The sequence below is a fragment of the Varanus komodoensis genome, unplaced genomic scaffold, assembly GCF_004798865.1.
Source record: "Varanus komodoensis strain SLA01 unplaced genomic scaffold, ASM479886v1 scaffold39, whole genome shotgun sequence".
Lineage (NCBI taxonomy): Eukaryota > Metazoa > Chordata > Lepidosauria > Squamata > Varanidae > Varanus > Varanus komodoensis.
Genome location: NW_025335922.1, coordinates 6,951,656 through 6,977,996, shown reverse-complemented (window position 1 = coordinate 6,977,996; position 26,341 = coordinate 6,951,656). Strand labels below are relative to the sequence as shown.

Below are 26,341 nucleotides of genomic sequence, written 5' to 3'. Positions count from 1 at the left end.
GTCTCCACCATCAGATAGTTGCTGTGCATTTCAGAAGAGCCTGGGTAATGTTCTTTGTTACGGGAGGGGGGCACTAACCAGGTCTCCTGGCTTTCATGAAAACAGCCCAGCCTAAAATTTAAGCAACAATATTGTGCATTTGCACAATGCAGGAGAAAAGTAATAGAGAAGTGGTATTTCGGGGGTCTTTTCATATTTGCTGATTTTTTTCTCTGCCAAGAATACAAGGCAAATCCTACTGGGTCAGACAAAAGGCCCCTCTAGTCAAATAGCCCACTGGATCAGACCAAGGTACAGCTAATCAAGTATTGCCTGGCAAGGTGTGTCAGGCAAGCCCACAACAGGAACTTGAGAGCAATAGCCCTCTTGTAGCATCCAATAAGCAGTGGAATATTGTCTTTGAAAATGGAGGTTCATATAACCATTATGGTTACTAGCCACAGATAATGCTTCCTCCCATGAATGTGCCTAATCAAACATAGCTTCCAAGGAATCACAGGGTTCATGAGAACCACTAAGACTAGAGTGGAGAATGTGTGGTCTTCAAACATATCAATGCCCATGAACCCCAGTAGACATACCTCTAATGGTCAGGGATGGTGGGAGTTGGAATCCAACAGCATTTGGAGGGCCACAGTTTTTCCATCCCTGAACTAGGAGCATAGGAAGCCACCTTATACCAGGCAAAACTTGTAGACCTGGCCAAGTATTAACTACCCAAACCCTACCTCCAATTGACCATTTTTGAGTAGAGTCTGACTTTCTGCATGAAAAGCATGTATTCTACTGCTGAAATGGGATTCCTTCCCTAACCAACTTGCAGTGACCAATGAGAATTTGCATGCTAGCAGGATCCAATGGCTTGTTCTAAATTAAGAAAATCCATGTTAGGGCCATTCCTATCATTAGACCAAGTGAGTAAGCCACCTCCACCTCAGATGGCAAATGCAAATGGTAGAGAGTAGGCAAAGTTTGCTGTGTGCCCTTAAGCTAGCCTGCTGCCCTCAGGACACTATCCTCTGATCATAATTGAAGTAAAAATTTGACAGTCGATCTAGAATGGACTTTTCTACACAAAATTGCAACTTCTCGTCCTTTGGTTCAGGCAGCAAAATTTCGTGGCCCAGGCCTGTTCCATATGTATGTTCCATTTTACATACATATTTTACAGTCCAGCTCTTGCAGTCTTTGGCAATTAATGTTCTGGAACTGATTGAGTGTTGTACTTACACAAAAATGCCAGTGTTATAACAGCATTGCAGGTGCACACAAATGTTTATAATCAGGATGTTTCATGTAAAATACTGCTTGTACTTCCTACACAGAGCAAAATAAACCCCAAGAGGATGGAAGTGCACCACCAAAAGGTGAGTGTAATTGTAACTAAAAAGCTGGAAACAAACAAATTAGGACTAGATGATACAGCAGAAGTAGGTTTCTATCTTCTAACGTCCTTCTTTCTCTTCAGCCATGCATTTAATTAGATCTCTGTTTAACAGTGTGATTTAGTGTGGGTCTCTGGATTTTTTAAACTCACATCCCAGAGCCAAACCATACATGATGTGACAGACCCATGATGAGATCTTCCAAAATTTTTTTAATTTTATTCTTTAACAGCATTGCCTGGCTGGTATGCCAACTGCAGCCTTCTCTGGAGAAAGCAGCCATTGCTAATGTAATTCATGTTTTAGTAATATTGAGACTGAATTATTCTAAAGCAGTCTGCAATTACCCCTGAGAAGTGTCCAATAACATTAATCTGTTTAACATGGCATCTGAACTGCCACCAAACAAATGTTACTACTGAATAGGCTCTTGGCAATGTTAGGCCGCAAGTCTGTACAAGTCCTCACAACCACTGCACAAACTGTTACAGAATGTCAATATTTATTTATATACATAGCATTTCTTCACATAAACCAAAACATCTGCCCACCTGTATTCTAAAGAGTTTAGATACTTGGAGATTATCTTCCAGCTTTATTCAGTGCTTGAGACTCATTTCTACATTTCCCTGCTTACCATTTCAGCTTGAAAATCTTATATAGCCACAAATATCAAGTAGGGGGTTTTGATTTATTCTTCTCCAATTCTCCGTAAGCAAACAAATAAACTTCTCACAGGATATACATTTTAAATAATCTGGGAAACTATTTGCTTCCAACAGCAGGTGAAGATACAGGTGTGTGTGTAAAATAAATGGTATTTACCTTCAAACCATGTATTCATTTGCAGGTGTGAAATAGTAGAACTCACAGTAATCCACCCAGCTTCCTTCCTTCCTTCCTTCCTTCCTTCCTTCCTTCCTTCCTTCCTTCCTTCCTTCCTAGAAGTATTAAATCAACAGCAGTTTCACCTAACCTGCAGTGTTTCCATTCCACATGTCTTTGTCTACCCTAATTTATTTTCATATATTACATTCCATAATGTGTTTTTTGCATCACTGTTTCACATAGCAGATATAGTTGCTACAATGGATTCATCGTTTCTTTGAATAATACCATAAAATTAATGTACTCATTTTTCTCCTTAGGTTCCATTCAAACATCCAGGCATCTAATAAACTGTTTCCATGTTTCATTTTAACTTCATCTCTTTAGGTTTTATCCTGTCATCTATTAAAACCTGTGCATGTTTCCATTCATTATTGATGTTTCCATGAAATATCTGTATAGATGTATGTAAAGTCTTCAAAGCTTATGAGCAACTCTGAGAGATCTCATGGGTGGGCATATACTATATTCATTAGGACTGGAGGGCATCTAAAGTTCCCCCAATTCTTAAATATGAAATAGAATATCTTCCATCTTTTATAATATAGTATTTAAACAAGCATTTCAATGTTACCATTGAACACAGAGATGGACCATAGAAATCTGGGAAAATGTCATTTTACCCATGTTGTTTGTTAGTTAAATTTATATTCACCAATTGATGCATAATGCCCAATTTAGCCACTGCATTTCACTACAATACGCACAGGAGTTCTTTTTATGTATTGTGCACAGAGATATTAACTTAAAGATATTAGTAACTAATAAATATGTTAAAAGTCAAGGGTATTTTTTCAATAATGAAATCAGAGTAGCTTGAACACGATTGTCCAGTGCAAAGTTGAATATAATCTGGAATCAAATGGTCCAGACCTTTGTAATGATGCAACCATTTTCATTTGGAAACATCAAGTTCACCCAAAACATCTGCACCGATCATGTTTATGTTGCTTAAAGGCTTGCTTAAAGAGACCAGCAGCTCCCTTTGTGTGGCAGATAGCACCTATTTTAATAGCTTTTGTTTTTTATTTAATGTAAATCTAAATATTAGGTTACTTAAATAAGTTATATCTATTTTTTGAGATTTGAGTCATTTGTCTTCAGCCCTATTTATATAATAATGAAACTGTGGCTACACTGCCATCCATAATGAAGATTTTTCTATGAGTAAAAAAGTAATAAAAGCAAAATTTACTTTGTTTTTGTGAGCAAGGCTGCTAAAATGGAGAAAAGACAAGATCTGACCCATTCATCTAAGTCACTTCCTCTGAAATTATGATCAAATGAAGTACTGTCCCAGTTTAGGACTCTGTTGTAATTCTCCTTTCCCTCTTTTCAGTAGTTTCTTAGAAAGAGCCAACTTATCTATCACAAGGAGAAATGGAACTTGCCATAAATTGCACTGATGTACTGTGAGATATCAATTGCTTCAGCTTACATCATACATGCAGTGTACTGTACTGAGAATAAGCAAGCTCTGTATTAGATGAATCTGGACTGCTGAGGGATGAGAAGATATCATACTCTACCCATAAGAGGTGGATGTCCAGATGTCTATAGATGGCATCTGTTGTCAAAGAGGTTTGCTTGGAAAATGCACCATCTTGGTACTGGATTTCAGTTTCTCCAGCATTTAAAGCTAGAGGGTTCTTTGGGCTATTCTGAACGACTATCCAGTTGTGATAATACTGCAGTTGGCTGGAGTTGTACTAAAACTTTTCTTTCAAAATGCACCCTTTTTTGGTCAGGCTGAAAGAATGGGAAAAGGGTTGCCAATGGTAGAATGCAATTAAAGTAATTATTTTTTAACTTATGCAAAATTGTTGCAGTGGTCAACTGTATAATCTACCCAACTGGTCTACTTTTTTATCATTAAAAAATCTGTTTGTACTAGACTGCTTTCATCTTATCTAGCTCTGTGAATTGAATTTTATGAATTGTTAAATATGTATATTCCATTAAAATTTTACTTGCAGAAGAAAAGGAGAGTGAAATAATGATCGTAATTCTCCCATCAGGTCTGATATTCTTTGGGTATTTATCCTTTGCAGATGACATCGCTAACATAGATTAGATCATCATTTTTTCATTATAAATGAATCACTGTTAAATTATTCCTCCATTTTGATTAAGTCCATCCAGTCCTAGTGTTTAAAGAATTAGGAAAGATGGACTGTTAGATCCCCCCAACCCTGCATCACATCCATCAAAACAACACCACTGTCATTTATTCCCTTCATGTCCATGAAGTTGCACACCACATTTAATATCCTAGTGATATATTGAGTGGTTGGTGTTAACTTTATCTGCTTGAAAAAGAAAGGTTGTGCTAGTGGGTGAAACAGAAGCTTTTGCACTGCATACAAATTAACTGCTTTTTGTTGCTCTAGTTTCTCACGTCTTTCAACAAGTAGATCACTCTTTTATGATGATCATTTTCCATTTGGGTAACAAGCATGACACTGTGTATATTGTGCTGACTGAGCTAAACAAATGACTTATTTTTTCATACTTTAATGACTGGAAATACATGATTATTAGGAAAATAGAAGGATGTGGACCCACATTAATTTCAAGGTTTGGGAGCCAGCTATTGCCTTCTGATCAGTTAGCACAATATTCATGTTTTTTGTGCATTTATCATAAGGCTGTCATTTATCATTATCATAATTCTACAGATTGGCATCTTCATGCCATCATGCAGCCCATGAAATTTGCAGGTGTTCTGAAACTCTTCCTCTGAAAATTGTTCATAGGAAAGTATTCATTATATATGGAATTATTTTCCTATAATCAGAAAGTCCCTGTTGTGATCATATTGACCAATGCTTTTTTGACTTCCTCTACAAGAGTCCAGATGTTTATAGACAGCATGTGTTTTCACAGAATTTTACATCAAAGAACTATGTGCGTAGAAAGCATACTCTCAGAACTGGATTTCAATCGTATCAACATTTGCATTTCTGGTCTGCTGGAAAGAAAATTGAACATAGCCCTATGTTGGAGGGAGGGAAGGATAATAAAAAATAATACCACTCCAATTTGAGAAGATTGTTTTTCAGAATTCAGACCTTTTCTGCAGGCCAAATTAATATTTGTACATCTATAGATCTACTGACTTGAAACAAAATTAAGTGCAGTTTGCCCACACCAGTGGGACTTAGGAGTGGCACATTTCAATCTTCCCTGATACCCATTTTCCATATGTTGTTTGCCTCACAGGGGAAAATAAATGTTTTCCTCTGTAGGGAAAATAGCACCTTAGAATTCTGAAAGCATTATTAGAGCGGAAGTAGTAGAGGGATGGTTAAGCAGAACACCCCCAGTACTGCTTCCCCCAGTCACAATACAGGGAAGCAACATGGAAAACGTGACATGGCACAAGGGAGGGGGCACAGCATGGGAGGAGATGGGAATGCAAATGAGAAGTAAGTGGGGAACGGGTGTCATGTAGGAAGACTAAGGCTGGTGGCACAACACTGTGGTAAGAAAGAGGTGGGCAGGTGTGATGTGGGGGCAGTAGGGAATGGAAAAAGGTGGGGGCAGTTGGGGAGCAATGTGGCCAGAGAACGGAGGAGGAGGCAGGGCATGCGCTACAGTGGCAAAAAGGGGAACCGGACATGATGCGGTGAGTGGAAGGGAGTGCTGTGCAGCAAGGGGAAGTGGTGGGGCACGGTCTTGTGACGGAAAGGGAGCGCAGGTGCCGTGCGGCATGCCCCTCTGTCTCAGGCAGCGGCAGGGCTGGTGCCAGAGTTGGTGTTGATTCGTAAGTAATTCAGTGGGGCCAACCAGCTGTGGCATCCTGCCCAGAGAGTTTTAGCTATTGGTCACTTCAGAAAACTATGAACAAATACGATTGTGGTCCCAAAGTTTCCAATGATCTCTTGGCTTCTTTATTTATTCTGCACCATTTAAATCTTAAGTGTAGTTATTAGCTTTGTGATAGTGGAGTATTTTAGAATGTAACTTTTATCCTTGGACTTAGATTGAGATATGTACATATTTATTGGTTCTAGCCAAAATATCCAAGGGAAACTAAGGTCTTATTATTTTTTTGTATTACTGTTGATTATTTGTTCAATATTCCTTAAATTATGCAGGATGTATTAATTTTGAATAGAGTCTTCTCAGTATTATTATTAGTAGTATCAGTAGGCGTATTTAGATGAACAGTTGGATCCCACTGACTTATGATGGAGAAGGGCTAGAGCATACGTCGCTATTCCATTTAAAGTAATAAATTCTAAGAGCTTTTCTACACGAGGCTACTAATCCTCTATTAAACCTCTGTAGCAGTTTCATTGCCGTATTGAGATCTGAGCACTGCAGAACATTATTATTATTATTATTATTATTATTATTATTATTATTATTATTAGAACATTTCTATGCCGCCCCATTTCCTTTCCTGCTTCTCCACTAAATAACCTCTATATGTCACTGTTGTATAGCAAAATAGCACAACTGCACCAATGAAAAAGTGTGTTTTTTCACTTGTAAAATTGTCCCTGCTTTGAATAAACTTACTAAAGTAGCTGCTTAAACATAGAAGTGAAACTTGCAGTCATAATTTTGTCTAAAAACCTATAAGCAACTGTGAGTAAGGGAATGACAATCACATTATAAACACCACATATAGAAAAGCTCTCAGTCTTATTTTGACAGGATTGAAGGCATTAATGGTCACATGTTATATGGTTCTTTTCTAGACAGCTTATTTGAATATGAAAGAAGAAAAATAATTGTATGATGCTATTATTTGGAAACTATATTTTGCCAAAGCTTCAAAGTGCTGGATTCCCACCCTACTTATGGTGCTACTTTTGTCTCTTTGAAAAAGTACAAATATTGTAATGCATGTATACATGGTACACATTTTACTTGCAGACAGGAACGTCAGCGAGGTGACATCCTCTTCAGAAGGTCAGATATATGGTTGACCTTGATTTTCCTTGTGCCTTATTTTTGTAGTCCATTTCCCCCTCAATTTTTGTATTTTGTGGATTACTTTTCTAACAAACACAACCACTTTGAAAGCTCTCATCCAAACCCATGTCTTAATAATAGATCATTCTTCATATCCCATTATGCGTGAAGCATTGAATTTGACCATTTCAGCTGCTCGATCCCATAAAGCTTTATCCATCAGTTTGCAGTTTTCATTACCATTTTTCCATTTATCATGGTTCCCTCCTTTCTATTCCAGGTTTTTTATTTTCATCTGTTTGTACTAAAAACAAGGATAATCCATCCTGTTGCTTTTCCTTGCTTGCTTTATTTTACTTGTTATATATTTCCTTTTACAGATGAAGATGATGCTTCAGCTGCAGGTTAGGAAGACTATTTCATTTTATGTTTAATTTTGCAAATATGAGAAGGGACAATAGTAAGAACTAATTCTTAAATCCTCTGTATAGTTCCATATACTGTGAATATTTTTTTTAAAACTTGGAAAAACTAAAACGTTTTCCTAAATTATTGCACTTAGAACTCTTCACTAAAAAATATGTTTAGGAGTAGAGGCTTTATTTAGAAACCCTGCCATTCTGAATGAAGAAAGATTTTGCTGTTAGTAATATCTGCTTCAGGAGGACTGAAGGGCAAACTTTATAAACACATATTTAACTTAATTGGAAAAGAGGAACAGGATATTCATTTATGTCATTTATAAATCTAACCTTTTGTCATGATGGAACTTAATCCAGTATACCCAGCTTGACCTTTGAACATGGAAGTCCCATTTAGTCATCATATCTATTGACTGTTAGACCTGTCTTCCATGAATTTGTTTAATAATACTTTCAGGCTGTAATTCGATGGTCCCTTGGAGGGGAGAGAGGAAGCTGTGTCCTCAGAAGGGAGACTTCACCCCACGTGCCTCCTCTGTGAAGTTTCTGAAAGATCCTCAACCTTTGTCTAATACTGGGAAGTTTTAAAAAGTGTTAGAATAAGTGTTTCCCCAGTGTGCTCGGAGAGGCTGTGGGGCCCTGACATGCTTCCTGGGATGGGAAAGGAACTACACCAGCCCAGGAGCTGCTGCGGTTTTCTTTCCCATTGGGATGAAAAGTGTTTAAGGAAATGAAACTGAGAAATGTTACTCCTTCTTCCCTTCAGACCTGCTATAGGCCTGCCTATATATTATCTTATCCAAGCACTGACCAGACCTGCCTCTGTTTCACTTCAGCCAAGATGCAACAGTCACGTGCTTTTAGACTATGATTTTCTTCTCCATTCCCATTTTAGTGATTCCTCCATTTCCATAACTTTATAACGATGGGTATTATCCAGTGGTGGCGCAGTGCTAATGTTAATAATGTTGTGTTCATTTAAGCCCACAGTAGCGTATTGCCATTAGTTCTTTACAATGCAAAGGGGAAAAGCAGCCATTTGCTGCTGAATTATGATGATGGGAAATCACCACTTCTCTCTTTGTACTACTAAATGCTAATGCTTTGTGCTACCAGTGACTTATGATAACATAGCATCATTGAACTGTAGCTCTGTGCCATCATTGGATACCAGTCTATTTATTCCAGTTCTGTTTTTTGCTTAGAGAACCCAAAATCTTGCACACTTTCCCCCTATTTCCCTAGAACTACATGGTCAACAAAATAATGAAGGGATGACTTTTGAATTGGTATGATCCAGTTTACTCTTACCTTTCAGAGAGGAGAAAGGCTGGAGACCGAAAGGACTCAGGTGAGAGTTGTTAAAAACAGGAAAGAAGAGAAAAGGAGAAATCGGAACATTCCATTTTTTCTCAAGATGCACTAACTATTAATGATTCATTCTTTTTAGCTTACTCTTCTTCAGTTTTGATTGGCGTGGTTTCTATGCTATCTCATATTAACCTTTCATTTTTGTTTTACATTTGTTTTAGATCTAGATAAAGAACCTGCTTCAGTTTCATGAGGTCCCAGCGTGCAGCATTCCCTATGGGCAAGGGTTCCTCCTTTCCCTTCATTAGCATGAAAACAGATGTCTCCTATAACAGGAAGCTCTGGAGCACAAAAAAGTTTGGGTGCTTCAGTTTATAGAATAGATTTGGAAAAGCTGCAAACAGACCTCCATTTTATGACATACTGCAACTAACTATTACATGAGGAATAGGCACATATTGGCTTGTTTAACACAACACAATTTCTTACAATTAAAATTAATGGCAAGAGTTTGTTTGTGATATTTTGTATGCTGTCATTTATGTTTGTCTGCTGTTATTTTCAGGGAATGTTCACAGACAAATCCACAAAATCCAGATTGGCTACTATGGAAAGGAGACATTCATTACCAACACTTGCAAGAAAATCAAACTTTTTAGAAATATATTCGAGTATACCATAGATAGAATAATAACTAATGGCCCCAGCTTCTCATGGATTGTAATCCAATACAGTGAAATATTCAGGCAAAGCAATAAAGCTGCCAAATTCAAGGCATTGAGCTAGTGTCCTTTGCATGAAGCCTGCTGACACCCCCAGACATGGCCCCTCACCGCACCCTCTCAGTCACTTGAAGGAAGCATCTGTTCACTCCCTTTCCCTGATATGGGAGCTACACAAAGGGGGCAGCCATACAGCTCCAATCCTTGTTACTGCAGTTGCCAAAAACAGCCTGGCACAGTCTTAACCATTATCCATTGCCACAAAGAGTCAGCTCAGTCATTTAAGTCTGGTAAGTTTAGAACCTATTATTGCAGGGGCATCATGTCATGTCAGGCAGAAAAGTGATGGAGAATGTGACTTTAGAAGATATAGTATAGAGAAAGGGCTAACAAAAAATTCAGGTAAGCAGCCATTGGCTACAATGTTTATTCCAATAAGTGAAGTTTGCCCCCTCTTTTTCCATGTTAGTATGGTCTACAGGAGAAGGTGCACCTGAAGAAGCAGAGAAGCAAGACAATTCCCAGAAATCCGTTTTATTTCTGGAAAAACCAAAGAGTGGCTCAATTAGTGTCGGTAAGTATAAAGCACCCCCTCACAACAACAACAAATGAACAATAGTTCCACCTGTAATGCTATATAATTTACTTGGAAGTGAGCACTACTGAATCTAGTGGGCCTTACTTCTATATAAACATGAATAGAATTAGACTATATGTGTGTGCCTTATGAACCACACAAGACTTCCCTGAACTGAAATTATGCATTCACATTTGTCCTGACATTCAGCAAGAAATGAGTCTAATGATGGTGATGCTTTTTATTATTTATAATGGTTCAACATGACTTTTAAGAGAGCTTATTTTAAATCAGGCATCTGATCCAAAGGAGCAAATGTGGAACATTTGGGTGAGAAACTGAAACAAAAGGAATTCTATCAAGCCCTCCATGCTCTCTTCTGAATGGCCTATTGCTGGGATTTTAATTTTAGGACATGGACCCACACGAACAGCCCCAGCTGCTGGATCCAGGAAGGAAACTACTTGCAGCACCTAGTTGCATGCATGGGTTATAAGCATCCTTCTCTGCACTACAGTGCCCCACGCTGAAATGAAAATACTGATTATGGGAACATGCAATGCTGGGCCCATTGTATTTCATTGGATTGGGCTTGATTTTTGTCAAGTGTGAGATCTCCAACTAGGTCATCTTGCTGATTACTATAAATTCTTTTACAATTTCCTGAGTGTGCTGCCATGGGTGGCTACAGATACCAGCCTTCTCAGATGTGTTTCATTGCAACTCCTATCATTCTCAGCCAATATGATAATCATTGCTGTCCAGTACAGCTGGAGGACGGTAGGTTGGGGAAGACAGGCATATATGGCGGACAGCCAAGTGTTAACTGACGTTTTGTTTTGTTTTTAAGGACAAAATATCACATTCATAGCTAAAGTAGAAGCTCAAGATCTTCTCCGAAAGCCAACTATTAAGTGGTTTAAAGGGAAATGGATGGACCTGGCAAGCAAAGCAGGGAAGCACCTTCAGCTGAAGGAAACATTTGAGCGCCAAACCAAGGTACATAACGATGATGGCACCACTCGCATTTTGATTCTGACCTTTAGCTAGTTTGCATTCTTCAGATCAGAAAATTAAACGGCATCAGTTCATGAGGGGTTGATCGCTGCTTTGATTTGCCATTTCTTAAGAAAGGACAGCTGGGCTGAGCATTGTGATTCACTGCTATTTTCATAAGTTGCTTCCTATGCTTGGGCATGGGAAGGGGTGGGGTATCTGCATGGTGTAGTGGTCAGAATGTTTGACAAATCCATACTTGGCCATGAAGCTCACTGGGTGACTTGGGGCTAATCACTGACTCTCAGTGGGGCCTACCTCACAGGGTTGTTATGAGGACAAGATGCAGAGGAAGGTGGTTGTGTATTTCACCATGTGCCTCTGGGAGAAAAGGTGGAATGCAAATGTAACAAATAGGTAAATCCTACATAATATTTAATATATTACATAATATACTTATAAGTAAATACTACATTCAAACTTAATCATCCACTGGATTTCTCCAGATACTGAGATACAGTTCTCATCAGTTTAAAGATATTGAAATATGCATTTAAAAATGTATTTTGACAGAAAATATGCAGCTAAATACTATAAAATGAAAATTAATGCAGAAACAGAATGGAATTACAACTTCAAATGTTTAAATGTTTTATTGTTATGTTTAATTAAGTTGTAAGCTGTCCTGAGATGTTTGTTAAGGATAAGGTAAATATATTGTAAATAAATAAATAAATAAATAAATAAATGTGGCAGAGACTGGAAGTGAACAGATTTAACCATTTGTGCTAGTAAATCAGTGTTCAATATGTTCCTTACATGTATGTGTGTTAAACATTCTGCTAAACTAAAATTAATTATTGAACTGTGTATTTGGATTTCAGATTTATACATTTGAGATGCAGATCATTAAAGCTAAGGAAAACTATGCAGGAAATTATAGGTGTGAAGTAACATATAAAGATAAGGTTGACAGCTGTTCTTTTGATCTGGAAGTCCATGGTAAGAATCCATTTTAATTTTTCTTCAATGCTACCAATGTACCGTAATTTGATGTAAAAACTTGTTTACCTGATTATATTCATATCTATACCAATTTCTACATATACTTCTCATGTGCATCAAGTGTGTGTGTGATGGATTCATGCTCCTCTTTCTCATTTCTAGTTTCTGTCCATCAGAGTGCAATTTCTTGTTGTTGGTATAGTGGGAAATTAGTAGCCAGTGAGCAGTAGCCAGCTTTATCCCAGAAGCAGCACAAGGAGAAGGAACACAACTAGGAAGAGGCAGAGATCTGAGTTTTAAGACTTCGCAGAAGATATTCCTGATTTTTATTGATGCACCTATCCTCCCCGCTACCACTCCTGGGGACTGTTGGGAACTCTAGCTCTGTAAGGGAAGGGGACAAGAGACCTCTGGTGGAGAATTCTCAGCATTAGAGCACAAGGGTCCTGCTGGATCCTCTCCTGCACAGTGACCAACTAGACACCTCAAAGGGGTCCACAAGGAGGGCATGAAGGGAATGGCCTTCTTACTGCCTCTGTTGCCACCCAGCAACTACCATTCAGTGCGATGCTTCCATGGGGGTGGAGGTTTCATATAGCAGGATGGCCATTACCCATGTGTTGACCCTTTCTGCATGAATGTGTGTCATCCCCATTTTAAAGCAAGCAACCAGGCTCTTCCACACAGCTCCTGCAGGCGGGAAATGACTCAGAACGTTGAGCCCATGAGCTCTTACGAAATGCTTGAAGCAATTATTTGAGAAGCCTGCCGAAGCCTGCAGTTTACTTTTGGAAAAAAGTGTATGGAAAATGACAGAGGTCGAAGAAAGGGCTCCCCCTTTGGCTCATCTCAGGTCTAGGGAGGAATTTGCAAACAGATCTTATGATAGCTTATAAACATTCAGTGTAAATATAGATTTAGTTAGAAAGAGCTTGTACTGTGAAGTAGAATTGGACCCCCTTTTTATAGGCTGAGTACTTGGTGGCTTAGAATCACCAACGTGAAGAAAGGTCCCATTCTAGCAAATCCAACATTGACTTTCTCCCAGTAGGGCTAGACCTATATTAGGATGAGATGGAAGATGCTGGTAGGGGACGGAGCAATGGGAAGGAGTTGGGGCATAGAGCTGTGTGCCAAACAGCCTTCCATAAGCCCAGGTTGGCCTGTTGTCCTCAGGTATGGGATGTTGAAATAAGGGTGCTGAAATTGGATTGCTGCACTCAGTAGTTGGATTCTATGCATGAACTGAGGTGTGTGTGGAAAGGTGCGGGGCGGACACCATCTTTTCCTTACCCTAGAGGAAAATAGAGTAGGACCCCCATATTTGAGGGGATAGGTTCCAAGCCCCACAGCAGATGCCTGAAGCCACAGATAGTAGTGAACATTCCATTCACAAGGGTTAGGGAGGCAGGGCTCCCACAAAATTGGAAAAGCCACAAATACCTCTAGAGTCTTTGAACCCACCAAGAGACAAAACATGTGTGTGAGACAAGAAGTACGGTGTTCCCAGAGTGCATAATTCCCTAGAGATACTCAGTTTTTCTTTAGAGATATTCATGGTTTTTCCACTCTCAGCCACTGGAATTACTCCATTGTTGATAGGTCAGCAGTTTACATTTGCTAATGTATGTCATTGAGTTGATCCCATGGGGCTTGTTGCCTGAGCAATTCCTTTCTTTATGGACTAAGAAAAGAAAAGACCTTGTCTGTCCCTCAAAACACTCCTGATGGGTCCTAAAGCCTGGTCACCTGGCCCTGTGGCTTCAGCAACTAAATACATCCAGACAAGCCTTCCAAGTATCCTATCCTTGCAGCAGTTTGGCGGCTAACCCAATATATGTTCATCCTAGCAAAACAAGCCTACCAAATTACCAAGGTCAGAGTGCTCGTTAATCAGCCAGGCAGGCAGGACACAATGGAATGTCCAGCAGCTGGCTGCCAATTAACCAGACAAGCCTCAAAGTCTGTGCACATTCAGTAGCATGCAGGCAAGGAGCCAGCTTGTCTGTGTGCATAAACTTTCTATAGGAGTGAATTGTTTTATCTGATTACATGGCTAATTTACACTGGGTGAAATTCAACTCCATGCTGTCTGAGATCTCTTACGGACCTGAACCAGAAACTGTATTTTTAGTGGATATGAAGCATTTAAGTGATGCTTAGAAGTTATACTTTTTATTTAGGTTTTTCTGATCATGCTGACTTATTGCTTATTCTGCTATTGTCTTTTACTATCATAAATAAAACTTCCTTCTAAGTGAAATGAAATTATGTAACTATGGTTTTCCCTTTGTTGCCTGGATGTACAAGAGGCACTCCTTGAATGACTGAGTGACATATATTCATGGGGTTCCTGATTAGTGTTTGTGCTGGTGGTGCTTATTGTCTTGGCATCACTGTTGTTGTCACCTGGTTCACAGGTGGCAAAGGTAAAGCTCTGGATTAATGCAGTTGTACTGAATGATCCCCACTTAAGGAAAATCCTTGTGCATCTATTCTGTAAAGACGGCTTGCAAAATTATAGACAACCATTTTAAAAATAACCATTAGGAAACTTTAACATTTTTTAAAATGGAGAACATCATATACATTAAAGATACACACACACATACATTGACAAAGTATTTATAAAATAGCATCTTGCAATGATGTTCTGCCAATCCAATTTTACAATAGTGGTGATGCCTGTGGGCATATATTTTTTGAGGAAGTTTCAGAATGCTCTGTTGATCCACAAATGAAATAGTTTTATTATTGTTTCACCTAGCTATAAATGTATGCATACATTTTATCTATATTTATTTTAGGCATTTGTATGCTGCCCTTTAACAAAGCTCTCAGGGTGATTTCTACGCCATTCCTTAGCAAACACCTTCTTATCTCACACACAGTTCCTTCACCTACTTTCAGCCATTATAGATTGGTATCTTTGCTCCCTTATGGCACAACTGCACAAATCCAGTAATACTACCTATGGCCTAGGTCTTAATATATTTCCTGTTCTAAATCACCATGACATAAACCTTTTCTCTGAGTGCTATATTGAATTAAATTGGAGATACAGATGCAAATATGTTCCCATTGTGCTACAGGGGTATGGCTCTGTAAATCTCTCTCTCTCTCTCTCTCTCTCTCTCTCTCTCTCTCTCTCTCTCTCTCTCTCTCTCCCCCCCCCCCCACCATATTGCTTTGAACATAAGGCCACCCTTGTGCCTGCTCCAGAAACTGCAACTGGTACAACATACAGCAGCCAGGCTGGTCTCTGGGACATCATGGAGAGACCACATATCACCTACTTTAAAGTATTTGTCCTGGCTGCCAATATATTTCTGGATGCAGTACAAGGTGCTGGAAATTACCTTTAAAGCCTTTCATGGCTTGGATCCAAAATCCTTCAGGAGGGCCTTTGCCTATGCATTATGCCTCACCATCTAAGGTCCTCTGGGGATAATCTGAATCTGCTTCTGCAAGATTAATGTCAACTTCCCTGAGGACTTTCTCAGTGGTTACCCTGCACTGTGAAATGGTCTGCCAGGAGAGATGCATTTGGTTTGATTTCCCAAATTCCCATCTTGAAGTGAGAGTTAAAAACTTACCTGTTCTGACAGGCCTTCCTGTATTAGTTCTCATGTCAGTTTTATTTAATATGTTGGATTAGTCAGTATTACTCACTGGTGGTTTAATTTCTTCTAAACTGGCCAGAGTTATGGGAATGGGGCAGTATATAAATATTAAGATAAGAAATAAAACAATAGAATCTTTATCTCCAATAAAGATTATTGTATAGTGGATTCTGCAATACCCATATGCACACATGGAGCAGAATCCTGTACTGTAATTGCACTCGCATTCTGTTGCTCCACTGGGACACACCACTTGCACAACTGTGCTTCATAAAGGAATCCAGGAAACGAGTGGAAACACTTGTTTTCAGACCGGGGTAGCTCAATAGAACCCTCTTGTGTGAGCCCTGCTGCCTCCCCCATTCTGGTAATGAGCAGTCCCTTTATGAACAGACACACTGCCCTGTTGTGCTGGCAGTGTGTCTCACCCACATGTGGGCAGCACAGTATACTTTCCATAGATGATGATGATGTCAGGATGTGAGATACCAACACTATTTCCAGTGAAACTCTATCTACCTGTGTGGGAATGATTAGGTAAGCAAAATTGAAGCACAGTATTGAACTACCACTGCTAGCCATGTTGCATTTTTAATAACTCTGAAATCTATGTGTCAGAATCATTCTTTGCTTAGGCTTTGTACTTTGCAAATTACAGAGACCAAATGTTTTTTCTCCCCCCTAGAAACGGCATCTGCACCATCTATAGATATCCGATCTGCATTCAAAAGAAGGTAACTTGAAGAGATGATTTTGGAATTTTCTTCAGTATGGGATGTGGAAGTCATCGACACCCTATAATTTCTTTTGAAAATGAAGCATAGCGAACACAGCTAAAACAAACAACACTTTTAAAAGGTTGTAAAAGGCTGTTAGAGATGGCACAGCAAAATGAGAGCAGAGTGGATGATATAAAGGGAATTTGCAGTACTAGCAGCTGTAAACACTGGTTTTGAAATGTCTCTGCTGCCACTGCAAAGTTAAGGTTTCCACGCCATTTTCTGTGACGTGTGACTGGTATACACATTATGGTTGCCATGTGAAAGCTGTTACTTATTCCATTCAGTGCTTGTTTCCACAAGGTGAGCTGTTGATATGCAGGAAGAAAGTGGAGATTTTCAACATTCCACCTCAAGCATGTCTGAAGGAAATCTTGCACTGCCGCGGTGAAAATACCCAAAATACTGTAAGAATTGATGGATACAAAGGGCTCATTGTGTGTTAACAGGGAGCACACTGAAACATAAAGCACTCTCCATGTACCAGTCACAATGTATGAAATGGTGTGAATTTTAGCAATTCACATATGAATGTTAATGATCCCAGGCAAACCTGAGGAATATCTGAACACTCAGAGGTGACATCAGTGAATGTTCACAATCATATAAAGGTTGATGTTATTTCTTACACAGTACTGTGTCCATGGTCCTGAACAAGTTTACCTAAGCAGCATTGACAAGTCCCTCCACATAAGGTTACCCTAGGTCAGGGGTCGGCAACCTTTAACACTCAAAGAACCATTTGGACCCATTTCCCACAGGAAAGAAAACACCAGGAGCCGCAAAACCCTTTTGACATCTAAAATGAAGATAACACTGCATATATCATTTTTTACCTTTATGCTATATATATAAAAAACTATAGTGTGTTGCATTTATGAAATCAATGAACTGCTACAGAGAAAACAAATTTTTATTTCTGCATGCAACAAAAACATTTTGAACTCCTAAAAAACAAGGAAGTAGATCTATATCTTCATTAAGATTTAGCTGCAGCTTTTGTTCAGACACTAAAAACTGTTATTTTTAATCTTACATTATAAACTAGTAGGATTCCTTTCATATATTTTGAATAGGAGAACAGCTTCCTGCAGAGTCAAAGTCAGTGCTAAAGGGCTGCATGCATTAAACAGCAAACCCCTTAAGTTCGTCAGCAGTAAAAGCAAATGAATCTACTCATGTACCATTAAACATTCGGATTTCTTCAGAAACTTTTCTTCAATTTATCCATGGTTGGCCTACGGGGGTGGGGGCTGAAGGGGAAGCTCAGTAAATCGGTGCGGGTCCCAGATCGGCTGTGCCGGAGATATAGGTGTGTTTAATGACCGATTAGCAGATAAACAGTCAAGTGCTGTGAATTGTGACAGGTCCCAAGTGCAGCTTTTAACATTCAGAGGAAGGAGATTACATTTGGACAAAGAGAATCTTTTCAGCAGCCTTTCCTGTAACATGAGAGCCTGCAGGAAGCTTGTTCCACTCTTTCCCTGAACAATAGCAGAGGAATGTAGCAATTTACTTAACCAGACTCCGTTGCAGATCCGCAGCTGTGCCGGCACGTGTTTTGAGCAACGGAGCCACAGCACAGGGATTCAAGAGCCACGTGCGGCTCTGGAGCCGTGGGTTGCCGACCCCTGCCCTAGGTATTGGGAAAACAGTAGCAGTCACGAAGGATCGAGACCAGAAGAATGTGGACAAATATTGTTTAGTTTAGTTCATTTTATTTAATAGGTATACACCTCTTTTATATTAAAATAATAAACCAAGTGGCTTACAGTAAAAATTGAGAAGAAAGAGCAGAAGCTTTCATTTGCATTTTCAACTTACTGCAGTTATTCATTATGTCAGAATGCAGGAAAATTGTGGTTAGAACAAAGTAACCTAACCAATAGCTAACACTAACCAGAGTTCCTGGGTCAAAAGCAAATGCTTCTGATCTCCTCATCCAAGCTGGAAGAGAAGGGAGAGGAGCATGCAAGCCCAGGTGCCATCCATGCTCATGACTGTAGCACTGAACTGTGGATTAGTGTTATGTCTGAATGCAGCTAGTGGTGTCTTAACTTCAGGAAAAGCTAGTCTGTGCAGTCTAGGAAGTGAGGGTGCATGGCAAGTCTCCACTGGGAGGGAATTCTGCACTGTTGCACCGCGGCTGAGTGGCCCTAGTGTCTTGTGCTTGCCCACCTAGTATCACACATGTTCATGAGAGAGCAGGACCTTCAAAGTTGGTATTAAAGGCTGGGCATCCTTGCGGGAGCAAGTGGTTTCTGATATCAGATAACCGTTCTTAAAGCATGGTGACAGCTGGGAATTAGAACAGAGGATAATCCAAAAACCATGTGGAAAAGGAAGTTTCGAGGAAGGGTTTGATAATACGGAGACATGGCACCATACCCATAATCAAAGAAGGACTGTTAGAATGCACCTATGTATGTCTGAGAACAGGGGAAATTTCTACCTAATTTTTATAAATTTACATGTCATCTAGGATGGTCTGCATTCACATGTTCAAGGTCAACACTCACCATATTCCAGCCATTCACTGGAACATTGTGCAGGTCATGAGGGAACAGGCATGTTGTTCGGTGCCTTTGCTTCCCACAGCTCAACATGGAAACTCCTGCACCTGTGGACTTCTCCATTCATTTCAATACATATTCATAAAAAAATATGTATAGTGTTGTCCTTTAAATGAAACACAGCTCTTCAGATGGGGAAGTCCTGTGTGCACATCAGACCCACCCATGCAGCTGGGATGCACTATGTGAGGTTCCTCAAGTGATGCGCAGAAATCATGTGCCCCAAGGTATTTTCTCTTCTACCATATGTGAGCACACAGCACAGGAAACTGCTTTCTAGACTTTTTTTAATTTGTAGAAGATGCTGGTGTTATAGCATCCCAGTCCTTAATACTGTACATGGAAAAGTTCCATAATCTCTTCACATGAGTCATATCCAGTGTTAGTATAACTGAAACCCCATTCATTTCAATGGTTCTGCTCTTAAGTAGAACTAATATTGGTTACAACTGCACATTTGCATGTTACATAGGTGAGAAGCCAACATGCAAACCTACCCTAAACTCACTAATGAGGAGTATTTTGCAGTCTCAGATACTGTATATACATATTTCCTTCATTTATAAAATACTTATTTTTGGTTAGGCATAGCAAATCAAAAATACTGGAACTTTTGTCCTAAAGTTGTGCTGTCATGCTCTGGACATGCCTTTTGTTCTTCCTAAATTTCACCATGGCACATTTTCTGCTACTAGTTCAAACAATATGACATGATATATATATCCTTCTTTCTTTTTTGCCCCATACCCCCTGGTTTTTTTATGTCCATAGTGACACAAGCATGCACTGAAATTGTAATGGATAATGAAATGTAAGATGCAGGTGAACAATACATAAGTTCACCACTGCATTCTGGAAATACCTGGTGGTGAGCTTTGGGACTCCAATCCTACGTATTTGGGGGAGGTCTCCAAATGAACCTGTGCAAGATCTGCTCCATAGTCAGAAAGGCTCTGCACCATTTCCTGCACTAGAGTTCATTCTGCTTTCATGTTGTTAGAATGTAGATCAATGACTTCACTTACCAATAATCACTGCTGCTGCCCAGGATGCAAGAAAAGTTTGTTGTAATGCAGAAGGCAATGATGCCGTCTCAATAGGCCTGTCATGCCAGTACAGGCAGATAGTATCAGCAACTCAAGTTATCATGCAAGTGGGAACAGACATCCCAAGCCGGGAAAAGAATGATAAGTCAGTCACAGGGTACATGCTTTATCTGCAGAAAGTCCCAGATTCAGTTTCTAGCCTATCTCTAATTAGGGGGCAGATAATAGGGAAGATCTTTGCCTGGATGCTGGAGAAATTTCACTGGTCAGAATGGAATGGACCATTCAACTCAATGTGCAAGTATTCTGACCCAGCATATGGCAAAAACTGCTAAGACTAAAGACATTATGGCACAAACTTTTGTGGGCTACAGTCCACTTCATCAGATGCATCAGGTATGACAGCATCCAATCATTCAGACCTATCAGTGTAAAAAATGAGGCATATGATGTACATCTGTTAGTTTCCCCACCCCACCCAAAAAGGTAGGAAAAATGCTTATGACACTGTTAATGGAATAATATTACTTGTTAAAGATCCTAGTTAAAGCTCCTATATGTTAATATTTTCCATGGTTCTGATACATTAATATTGCAGCATCAGTACCCTGTACCTGAAGGTAGATGTTTGAATATCTTAACCCTTTGGAGTCAGTATCTATCGCTACTTTCTGTCCAGCTAACATGGGGATTTGTCATTTAACCCACAAGTTCATATAGAGTGTCCTATCCATATATTTTCAGCCAAGTATTTGGTTCTGAAGGAACTTAGCTCCTCACCCATGTTCTAAGTCAGGCACTCATCTTCAGCTGGGCAAACTTTTTATGCAGAAGATTTTTCTTTTTCCATGGGCAATGGAAAGAAAAGATAATGCTTTGCAAAAACAGGGGGTTGCCTGATGGAATATTCTCACCCTTTGAACTGGCACTATTTGTTGTATAAATTGGGCTTCATGTATTTTTGTGTCAGACACAAAACAGATTCTGTTCCAGGAGAATCCAGATCCTGCTTTCAGAATCTGGTCCCCTCCTAAGCTTATTTCTGGAGATGTTGGTGGGATTTTATTTATTTATTTTGGAAGAAGGTGGGAAATGGAGCCAGAAAAGATAAGAGATAAGAGTTAGATGCACTATGGAATTCAGGTGAAAGAAAACTGTAGCTGTAGGATGAGAAAAGGGTGTTCTTCAGGTCACTGGGTTCATCATTTCCTGGTTATGGAAAGCCTTTGTCAATACTCCTCTTTCTTCTTAATTGAACACTGACTGCATTTTTCAGCCTATTGTATAACCAGACGAACATGAGGACTAGGAGCATTCTATGAACCATCTGCCCATCTTCTCAGAGATTGGATTCTCATCAGGATGCCAAACCAAGTGCCAGGGGAATCCTTAAATATGCAGAATACTTTCCAGTCTGTCCATAAATATCACTATGAGACTGTTGTTGGTCAATATATTCTAGAAAGGAATTCATGTTCTTCTAACTCAACCCCACCCACCTCCCACAATGACTCCAGCTCATATTTCAAACTTTTCATTAGATTGCATGTACGCAAGGGAAAGACTCTCTGTTTTTTTCCTTTCACTGACATGTTTAAAAGAAATTTGGTTTTACTATTTTGTACAGCTGTGCATTGTTCCATGCAGCATAAACAACAATGCAAATACTTATTTTATATTTATAACCGAGTTCAGCACAAGCCCTTTGTTTTTCATAAAGTAAGCACATTGGTAGCAGTCAAAAACAAAGCCCCTTTTGCTGACTCACTTTGAATCACATTTGTGTTACAGGAACGTATAACACAAATTTAGGCAAATGGTCATCTATAGATTTACAAGAATTTGCCTGAACAAGTTGGAGCAATACAAACCTTTGTGTTCATTTTTCACAAGTGCTTGTTAATGGGGGCTGTAAATCCTGTGAAAAAGAATACAAGTTTGTGTTTTTCTTGTGTGTCTATACAGTATTGCATTTTAGGGTATGTAGAGTGTATGCACTGTGTGTTGTCTGATTCTGGGTATTAAACAAAGACTTGATCTTTTTTTTTATTAATAACAGCGGTGAAGGACAAGAGGATGCAGGAGAACTTGACTTTAGTGGTCTCCTGAAACGTAGGTGAGAACCAAGTGATGAAGTGAGCAGGTGTGGAATGGAAATGATTAGGCTCATACAGAGAAAGTGTCAGGTGTAGAATTAATCCCTCCAAAATGTAACTTCAGTCACTTTCTTTTCATGATAATGTTTAATTCGTAAGGGACAAAAGTTGCTGAGAGTTAAGCTAACTCTGTCAGCATGGTGACAAGAAACCATGCAAATCTTAGGTTATGGCTGCACTTTCTTAGGGCTATTACCATATTATGACTTACCAACGTGAAAGTGCTTCTGAGGAGCATTCCTGCCTCAGTAAATTATAATATCTTACTGGGAGGTGCCAGTACTATTTTAGTGTTTGTTTTGTGCTTGCATGAGTGTGTTTTTTCCTATGCAGGGATGAGAAATTTAGACAGTTGACCCTGGTGAGGAAGTGTATAAGAAAACCCCAAACGCAGCACTAGAACATTTGTTTTCCAAGCATACAGACCACACGTGGTCTATAGCTGATCTGGCTACAAAATGATTTACTTAATTCCCATAACACATGCATACATGGTTCTACACACATATATGCCATGGGTTGTTCAAAGGATAGCTGGACAACTTTGCAATTTTATAAAGAGAGTTTTATAAACCTGGAAACGGGACACATGGCAACATTTTTTTAAAAATAGCATCACCTGCACCTCAGGGCCCCAGATACAAATAATCATATGAACAAGTGTTCAGAGACATGTTTGTCTTGTAGTGATGGAAGGCCCCACATTCTGGAATCCCTTCAATTAGCCTGCTCAGCATTGTCTAATCAACCCTGCTGCCCTCTGGTACAGTGGAGTAAGTTGTCCCTCATCAGTGCTGAAATAAGGTTCAGCTATTCTTAGACAGGCTTACAGTTTACTTCAACACCGTGTCTGGAAAGCACAGGAGACGCTTAGAAGGATGGCATCTTCTAATGCACCTACAAATCACCATGAGTTTGTCTCATAAAAGCTTTGCCCTTCACCTCAGGTTGCAAGCTGGCTTGGGTCAGCCCTGATTTCTTATCAAGAGAGTGTCATGTATTAGGCAGTATAGAAATAAATATGTAATTGTCTTTTTAAATATTGTAAGCCATCCTGAGATTCTGTATAATAGGACAGCATACAAAAGCTTTTAATAAATAAATAAATTAAATATACTCAAGGCAGCATCCATAGACTTCCCAGGCAGTCTCCCATCCAGGTAGTCGCTAGCAGAGGCAAATTTTCTTAGTTTTAGCAAGGTTACATGTTCCCTCACATGTTCCCAAATCATAGCTGGGAATCCAGTTTCAGAAGCTGATCCAACAAAATGCATAGAACTCAGAACAACAACAAATGACTCTCAAACCACTTTGGTGTAGTTTGTCCTATCAGGTCTTATTTCTCCTCCCTAAGTAGGATTCTAAGTTTGATATGTGCTCATTCTAAGACGAATTTGGAAATGCATTTGCTTGGCTTGATTTTCTGTTGTTTTCTACTAACACACAATTTGTGTGCAGAAAGGTTTTATGAGTTTTTGTTACAGTGTGGAATTGTGGCCATGAGTGTTAAACCCTTTAATTTATTGTATATGGATATATATGTATGCATATAGGTCTACAGAAATGTAACTCTTGTGTGGATAATGGGCAATCGGACTTGCAAGTCAATCTCATGACTTTATTTCATGAATACAATTCAGCATTTTATCACTGGGGTCAGACTTCGGAAAGTCAACATGTTGATTAGAACAGGTTTCCATCTGCTGCTTTAAGTTCAGTTAAGCTTTACTTAACTGCTTTATTTATCACATCTTCTTTAAGAACATTTCCACCATTCCTAAATTTCTAGTTATAATAAACTTCATGTTACAATTGCATTCTTATTTCACTGTTGGTTGCTCACACTATACATTCTGACTGCAGATTTTAGATTAGTAGCAGTGGAAGCTACAAACCACTCAAGCCTCATTATTTTCAGCTGGCCTGAAGCCAGTCTACATGGATGGATGTCAGATTCCACCATAATTTTATGTCAGGGTCCAACAGCCACATGGTTAGAAGAACACTTGCCTACAATTCAAAAGGCCAAGTGTTTGCCTTACATCTAATGACCAGATGCAATCTATCTAAATGCAGCCTGATCTATTGAGTCTCAAAGGCAGCTGGACTTGAGCCTATCATTCCCTGACAAGGTTTCAGAAACTGGCTTGATTTAATTATTTGGCTACAATGTAATCAATGGTAGATTGCAGGACTTTAATTCTGGAATCAGCTTGAGTGGCTTTTATATTGTTGAACAATTTTATTAACTATTTCTGTATGAACTAAACAAGTTTGTTCAACCTGAGACAAAACAAAACAACTTGAATATTTAATTGCTTTGTTTTTGGAAAGAATGTGCTTAACCATATATCCACTAGGATGAGATAAAGGAACCATATTCTTTGCTGTGGATATGTCTACAGCAAATAAAGTACCATGCCCATTATCCACCCAGGGACAGCCATTTCATTTTCAGGATATAAATGTTTCTTGCTCAAGAATTTGCTCTTCAGTTGAACAAGATCTATGAAGAGGTGGAGACGCATTTCCTATAATGGGTTGAAAATCAGGATGCACCAATCCTCATTCTCAACAACTGCCTAATATTAAGGGTCACATTCTCATCTTGGCTCCTTTGATGCACGTGCAACCCTTCTTCTCACTGCAACTGAGAGGAGTTGCCACTGCTAGAATGGCCAGTGTATTGCAATGAGAATCCGTCCCCTTAATGTGTGTCAGCTTTTGGATATGTTTGCATTGTGACCTGGCCTTGGGAAGTTGAAGCCTCACTGACACAGCAGTGTTTGCAGTAAGTAGCCAACTTTTGTAAAGTGTAAGCATAAACAAGTAAAATAAAATGCCATATAATCATAAGCACACCCATAGAGAGTAATAGTCCTTCTATTCCATTGCTGCTTATATTTTCCCATTAGGTAATAATGACAATGCAAGAGAAACTGCTTGGAATGTATGTGGTATATCAGTATATCAAATGAACATCCAAGACAGTCTACAGAATGTTACTATGAAGAAATGGACACTCCCCCACCCCCATTCCACCTCATTTGGCAGCTCCACCTCTATAAATACAAAGAGACTCCCAGGGTATTTTTTAAAAGACCGTCTCTTCAGTATCTTTTATTATCTTTAAAGTTTATTCCTCCAGAATGGAATTCAATTTAATTAGGAAAATCTTTGAACCAGAGCCAAGATTTCGTTTATTTTTAATATGGTGAAGGCACCATGAGGTTTCCAATCATTTTCTCATTAGTAACATTACTTCTGAGCATATGTTCATATGTTGGAATCTGAGAAAATCATTTGTTTGAGAACTTGACCTTTTTATAGAACTCCAGGATCTTGTGAAAATGACAAGTAAAAACACAATGGTAATGGTACCACAGTAACAATTAACAAGATCATTCTAGGATCAGAGAGAGATAATGTGGCCACTTACTCTTTGCTCCAAGATGTTTCTTCAAGCCTGCAGTGAAGTCACATGAAGGGTCACATCTTGTCACATCTTGAAGGGTCAAGAAAAAATGATCTTCATTTGTGGCAGCACTGCAAAATTTGTTTGACCAGGTTGAAGGATTTTACCAATAAGTACTTGCAAAAATTCACATAATGATGAGGAAAATGCAGCCTTATTATTGCTCAAGGAAGTAAACTTTGAGATTATTGTTGTTATAATTGTCTAGTAGATTAGGACAACTCAAATGAATAAATCCTATAAGAACCAGAATAAATTCTCTAATAACACACTCCTCCAGATGACTCCCTTGTTTAGGGCCTGATTCAATAGTTGGGTTACTGATAATCCCTGGCCCTCTACAATTTATCTCTTTCAAAGTGCATCTCACAGTTTTTTTCCCATCAGTTGAATCCCACATATGGAAAAACAATAGACTGGTGCAGAGATCCAGATTCTTTCATATGAAATCTTACAG

General features: G+C 39.1%; 1 protein-coding gene and 1 long non-coding RNA gene across 3 annotated transcripts in view; one reads left to right on the top strand and one right to left on the bottom strand.

The window, feature by feature from the left end:
- Positions 1–26,341, top strand: part of MYBPC1 (myosin binding protein C1) — a 99,103-nt gene that overhangs the window by 22,046 nt on the left and 50,716 nt on the right. For both annotated transcript variants that reach the window (XM_044441074.1, XM_044441075.1), the window contains exons 2-6: positions 10,124–10,228; positions 11,082–11,230; positions 12,112–12,229; positions 16,541–16,589; positions 22,313–22,369. In XM_044441074.1, coding sequence (XP_044297009.1) covers positions 10,124–10,228; positions 11,082–11,230; positions 12,112–12,229; positions 16,541–16,589; positions 22,313–22,369 — 478 coding nt within the window. The remainder of the gene's footprint in view (positions 1–10,123; positions 10,229–11,081; positions 11,231–12,111; positions 12,230–16,540; positions 16,590–22,312; positions 22,370–26,341) is intronic.
- The window catches only part of LOC123028830, a 59,547-nt gene continuing 55,050 nt past the window's right edge, over positions 21,845–26,341 (bottom strand). The window contains exons 4-5 of the long non-coding RNA XR_006415770.1: positions 25,849–25,955; positions 21,845–22,171 (exon numbers count right to left, since the gene is read on the bottom strand). This is a non-coding gene — a long non-coding RNA (uncharacterized LOC123028830). The remainder of the gene's footprint in view (positions 22,172–25,848; positions 25,956–26,341) is intronic.